Source organism: Nicotiana tomentosiformis, chromosome 6, assembly GCF_000390325.3.
Source record: "Nicotiana tomentosiformis chromosome 6, ASM39032v3, whole genome shotgun sequence".
NCBI classification, from domain to species: Eukaryota; Viridiplantae; Streptophyta; class Magnoliopsida; order Solanales; family Solanaceae; genus Nicotiana; species Nicotiana tomentosiformis.
Window position 1 is genome coordinate 116,338,285 of NC_090817.1, and position 6,671 is coordinate 116,344,955.

At 37.0% G+C, this 6,671-nt stretch overlaps 1 protein-coding gene across 1 annotated transcript; it reads right to left on the reverse strand.

Annotated features, from left to right (window-relative positions):
* Nucleotides 1–1,140: 1,140 nt before the first annotated feature.
* On the reverse strand, nucleotides 1,141–1,862 carry LOC138894637 (uncharacterized). The gene is made up of 2 exons (XM_070179350.1): nucleotides 1,458–1,862; nucleotides 1,141–1,275 (listed from the first exon to the last, which is right to left on the reverse strand). Exons 1-2 carry the CDS (start codon nucleotides 1,860–1,862, stop codon nucleotides 1,141–1,143), a joined length of 540 nt encoding a protein of 179 aa, XP_070035451.1.
* Nucleotides 1,863–6,671: the final 4,809 nt, after the last annotated feature.

Sequence of the window (6,671 nt, forward strand, 5' to 3'; positions counted from 1 at the left end):
CTTAGCCTTATGCAATTAGGGAGGCAATGCTTAGCCTCATGCAAGAAGAGGAGACAATGCTTAGTCTCATGCAGAGAAAGGCAGTGATTAGCCTTACGCAATTAAGGAGGAAATGCTTAGCCTTATGCAAAAAATGGAGACGATGCTTAGTCTCATGCAGAGAAAGGCAGTGCTTAGCCTTACACAATTAAGGAGGCAATGCTTAGCCGCATGCAAGAAATGGAGACAATGCTTAGTCTCATGCAGAGAAAGGCAGTGCTTAGCCTTATGCAATTACGGAGGCAATGCTTAACCTCATGAAAGAAATGGAGACAATGCTTAGTCTCATTCAAAGAAAGGAAGTTCTTAGACTTATGCAATTACGGAGGAAATGCTTAGCCTCATGCAAGAAATGGAGACAATGCTTAGTCTCATGCAGGGAAAGTCAGTGCTTAGCCTTATGCAATTACGGAGGCAATGCTTAATCTCACGCAAGAAATGGAGGCAATGCTTAGTCTCATGCAGAGAAAGGCAAAGCTTAGCCTTATGCAAGAAAAGCAACGATCAGTTGCGAGAGAGTAAAGTATTTCTTAGCTTGATGTGTTTGCGTTTAGCAACTTGTCGGTATGGAGGTAGTGACTTTGTTGTGCGTATGTATTTACAAATATTATTGTTATGTCTATCGTACCTGCATTCAAAGGAAAATTGTGAGTTTTGCGGGGGACGGTTGGTTCGTGCTCTTGATTCCTTGCTTCGCCTTTACTCCTGTCTCGAGATCCTGTTTGAGTTACCCTGGGTAACGTCTGGCTGTCGTAGAAACAAAGTTTTCGAAAAAAATATGCGTGCATTTGACAAATTATTTGCGAAAATATAATTATTTGAAATGTAGTATGTGATATCAAATAATTTAGATGAACCGGTGCATGTGACACATTTAGAGACATTGCAACCTCCTTGTTTTTAGAATTTTGAGGGTCCTTCTCAAAATTCTGCCCTGGTTTAAATGCATACTTCTGGCAATACATTTTGGTTGTTCCATACACGAAGAAGTCGACTGAACTTGCGATTTTTCCCCTAGTTTCTGACCATGGAAAAATGAAGATTTTATTAAGATATGACCGAACCCACAGGGCTGCCTACATATCCCCTCTTAAACGAAAATCAGGTCAAGCGTAGTTCAGCTACATCAAGTAGAGAAGTGCGAATAATCCTAAACATAGTATCTTTTGACTGCGTCTGAGTTGATAGGTTTCGGACAAATTTCTCTGTCCATTTCTGCAAGTATAAGTGCTCCTCCTGTCAGTACCCGATGAACCATATAGGGACCCTGCCAATTGGGTGAAAACTTCCCCTTGGCTTCATCCTGATGTGGGAAGATCCGCTTTAGCACCAACTGCCCCGGTGCGAATTGCCTTGGTCTGACCTTTTTTGTTGAAAGCTCTTGCCATTCTGTTCTGGTAGAGTTGACCGTGACATACCGCATTCATTCTCTTTCCATCAATGAGAGCTAGTTTCTCGTATCGGCTCGGTACCCATTCTGCATTGCTGAGCTCAGCTTCTTGTATAATTCTTAAAGAAGGGATAACCGCTTCAGTACCATAAACCAATAAGTAAGGAGTTGCCCCGGTTGATGTGCAAACTGTGGTATGATACCCGAGCAGAGAAAATGGCAGCTTTTCGTGCCATTGTTTGTAATTATATACCATTTTCCTCAATATCTTCTTGATATTCTTGTTGGCGGCTTCTATGGCTCCTTTCATTTGCGGTCGGTATGCCGTGGAGTTCTTATACTTGATCTTGAATGTTTCACACATGGCTTTCATCAAATCGTTGTTTAAATTGGCGGCATTGTCAGTAATGATTGACCGAATCACTATCCTCATGTTACGTTGTCTCATTACATGTCAAAGTCGTAGGTTCATCGGGATAGGTAATAATAATGCTGAAAAGAAAAATGTAAAAATAATAATAAATACGAAAAGAAGTAATGCATTAAAAAAATCTTAAAAACGTCAACAAGAGCGGCTCGATGGCTCGAGCAATTATTTCAAAACAAAATACTGAAAAATGTCTCAAATGCTCAAAGCTATTTTTTAAAGTAATTCATGCTATTTTAAAAGTAATTCAACATTTTCTACCATGTTAATGTTTGTTATCACCACCACAAGTGGCTCTTCGGCAACGTTTGCCTGTGGTGTAGGACCACGTTTCCGAAATTTGCAAAATCGAGCAATATGCCCACTCTTGCCACAAACAAAGCATGGTTTCGCAATTTGAACTTGTTGATTATGTGCTTGGGTGTTTGCACCGTCATTCTTCTTGGGAGGTCTACCATATTCTTTCTTAAAAGTCTTCTTCTTCGGCTTCAAAGAAGTATTTTTGTGAGTTTCAGGAGTAATATTATTTGAAGTAATTAAATTTACCTTTGTAGTGACGGGTAGTAGAGTGCTCTCTTCTGATTGCATAAGTGCATCTTGGCCTATTGCCTCTTCTTCCATGCGAATTCGCATTATGAACGTCTCATGTGAAGTTTCCTTTTGTTTGTGGCGCATAGTTTTTTGCAATTCCTTCCATGAAGGTGGAAGTTTATCTATTATGCCACAAACAATAAGGTTGTCTCCAATTTTAATATCCTTGGACCTGAGCTCTCCAACGATCATTATGAAGTCTTGAGCTTGGTCTACTACAGATTTGTTGTCCACCATTTGAAAACAAAAAAATCTGCTAGCAGCATATTTTTCACACCTGCCTCCTCGGTATCATACTTACTTTGCAATGCTTTCCAAATTTTTTTTACAGTAAAGTAAGTTCTAACATAATAATCATAAAAATTATCAGACCGACAATTAAGAAGATAATACCGACACTTGCATGAATTATCGTTGTATTTTTCAATTTTTTCTTGAAGAGCAATTAGCTCATCATCATTCATGGAGGAGTTGCCTACTTTGCTTGGATTCTTCTCAGTTAAAAGGTAAGAAACATTGAGAAGACTCAAATAAAAAGTACTTTACCCTCCCATCTCTTAAAATGAGTACCGTTGAAACAGAATGGTTTGTTGAGATCTCCCACCTTGATATCCGCGGATTTTTCAACTGTAGCAATAATAAACCTCCTTAAAATTGTTGGTGAGAATACAATTACAGTTGAAAAATAAAATGAAGAAAATAAAATATCTTCAAGCTGACGAGCGGATATCTCGCTCTCTTTAAGGAGATTCAAGCCCACTGCAGTAAAGTATTCACTGGTCCAGCAGTAATCCTCTTGACTTGTCTCCCCTAAGATACAACATCCCGATCACGTCGTATAACTCGAACAAACTCTGGATAAGTTGTTGAGTCCAAAGCCCCACCAAGACGAACACCTTCCTTCAACAAAAGTAAAAACTCTCTTCTTCTTTTTTCACAACTTTTAACCTCACTTTTTGAAACACTCTATAATTATTTTCCCACACCAGATTATGGAAGAAAGAATCATGTTTATAGGTGTAGGAATTCTTCCTTGAATTAAATTGAAAGAAAGTGGGGTAATAAGTTATGAAATCATGGAGAACATGGGATAATGGATAAATTAGCGTATAATAGCGGTAGGACATGGGAGAAGAGTTACAAAAGAATTATGGCTATTTTCTATATCATGGAGTAGTAAAAGTTATGGGAGTTATGACTATTTTCTACATTATGGAGTAGTGGGAGTTATGACATATTTTATTTTAATAATTGTTGGATATTGGATCCGGGTATCGGGCCTCTCCATGAGGGCTGGCCCAACCCATTTGGAAAAGAAAGAATTTTAGAAGAGATAGGGTTTGAAATAACCTCTTTAAAGAGAAGTTACTACACGTTTAAGTATAGTGGGACTCTTCAAAGAGGTTACTACACATTTAAGTGTAGTGGGAGCAGTTTTTCCATAACTGCTATCTTCCCTCTCCATATAAACATACGCTTTCTTCTTTTCTGATATACAACAGAGAAAAAAGTAAGAGTGGGATCAAAAAAAATAAAAAATCTCTTCCCAATCAACACAAGAAGACATTTAGTTCGTGAAATTCTAACTTTGTTTCCAAGAGATTCAAAGTTCGACTTGGGGCAATTCTTTTTGGTGGTGAGTTCATTAATTCTTCCGCTGCATTGACAGGTTCGTTAATGTTGTTCTCGCCCCGCGATTATTTTTATTACATTGGTATCAGAGCAATGGTTGAATGATCCAGTTATTCATGTAAATTGTCTTGAAATCGCTGTTTTATAAGTTTAGGTTGAGATTTTATTTTTGTTGGCTAATTTTTGACAAGTTTCAGAGAAAACTGTTTCTGTTTTTTTGCGTTTTGGCCATAACTTGTTAAAACGTTTTGTCTAAAACTTATATAATCATGTTCTACTCGTTTTGGGCTTTCCAAAAATATATTATATGTAAAAAATGGATTAAAAACGAGTGAGATATGATTTTTTGAAGATTGGCAGTTTTTGACAATTTTCTGACGAAAAACGGCTTCTGTTTTCAGCGTTTTAGAAATAACTTGTTAATCTATTTTGCCTAACACTTATATAATCATGTTCTACTCATTTTGGGCTTTTCAAAAATATATTATATGTGAAAAATGGATTAAAAACGAGTGAGATATGATTTTTTGAAGATTGACAGTTTTTGACTATTTTTGACGAAAAGCTGCTTCTGTTTTCAGCATTTTAGAAATGACGTGTTAAAATATTTTTGCCTAAAACTTCTATATTCATGACATACTCGTTTTGGGCTTTTCGAAATTTTTTTTTTTTTTTTGTGAAAAACGGAATCTTCCAACTTTAAAAACCCTTTTATGATCCTTTTTGTCTTCTACCAGAAATTTGTGACATACGTTGTCGCATTAAATGGTAACAATCATATTTCTGATTTCTTGGTCCTATTTTAGATATGGTTGAACAGGGACAAGTTCGAATTACTCCAAGTTGGAGTTCTCGAAGTCAATGAAGGGGACAACGTAGAAGGATACGTCGTCGCAGGACTTATTTCTATAATGATTCAGACTCGGAGCCTGAAGTGATTAGGAATGTCCTAAGGGCGAGGCAAAATGAGTTAAGGGATCGAAGGGCTGAATGAAGGGAAGGAGAAAAGAAATTTTGGGAATTTAAGGAATTTAAAATGGATCCTGATACTTCCATTCCTAAACATGTACACCTTTTTAAGTTAAAAGGGGATGAATTGGCTAATTACATAGAAATTACTGATTGGAAAGCATTAGCTATTTTAGCACTCTCTTCGAGAGACTTGGGGTGAAATTTTAACTGAGATTTATCATGATGTTTGGCCTAGTGCACCTTTTAGCGTATATGAGCAAGAGTTAGTGTTCGATTGGTACATGTATATCCTAGCAAACATGTAAATTGTTATTATGTATTTTATCATAATGAAATTTAAATTATGTTATTTTTCTCACCAGTTACATACATTGTTTATCATTTTTTTTGTAATGGATTGAGATTTGAAATAAAGTATACACTAAGAAGTGATTTTAATATTAATTAAATTTTTAGATATAGATGATGAATGAAAACGTAGTGATCGTTTGATTCTATACTAAATGTAGAATTAATATTATAATTAATTTACTTGAGTGTGTAATCATATGCATAAATTGACTGAAGTATATATTAATGAGTTAAACTTATAATATTGTCTCTAATAACATACATGGCATCGAAAAGTATCATTGCTGACTTGGACAGGGGTGACAAATTGAATGGTGAGAATTACAACATCTGGAGTCGTAAGATGTGGTATGTATTTGAAGAGCAAGATGCTCTTGAAAGTATTAACCATGTTATGAGTCACTCAGAGGAGGGTAACACTGCCCAACAGGAGGGATCTGGAAACTTACAATGTTTGAAAAAAGAAAGATTCCACTACACGTGGAATTATTGTAAGTTCAGGTATTGATGATCTCATCTACGAATGTGAGCAATATCCTACTACTCAAGCTATGTGGGCACATTTAAGAGAGGCATATGGGGGTACGACTGTGACTCGCCTTCGACAGCTGACAATCAAGTTTGACACGTACAAAAAGCGTCATGATCACTGTGTCAAGCAACATCTAAGGGTGATGTCAAATATGATTGCTCAACTCAAAAGTATTGGCCATGTTCTCTCTGATGAGCAGCAGGTACAAGCAGTGATTCGGTCTCTTCCCAATAATTGGGAACATCTGAAGGTTAACTTGACCCACAATGATAGCATCAAAAATTTTTACTGATATTGCCCGTCATGTGGAGCTTGAAGACGAGCGGCTTGGTGCTGCTAAAGCTGTACCTAATGCCTTTGTGGCAGAATCAAGTGGTACAAAGAGATCAAGCTTCAAGTGCAAGAGAAACTGGAAAAATGATGGAAAGGGTAAGAAAACCGGAGAAGGATCCTCCAAGAAAAGAAACAAGCCAAATTCCAAGAAAGGAAAACGGTTCCACAAGAAGAAAGACAAGAGCAAGATGAAGTGCTACAATTGCCAAGTCCCAAGGCAGTTTGCTCGTGAGTGCATTGAGCCAAAAAAGGTAGCATTTCAAAATGTATCTCTTAGTGTTATATATGTTTCTAGCACTATTTTGCTAACTGAATCTTATCCTGTGTGGATTGTAGACTCAGGGGACACCGACCATGTGAGCCATGATAGAGAAGCATTTATAGAGTTATTCGAGTTCCACCTG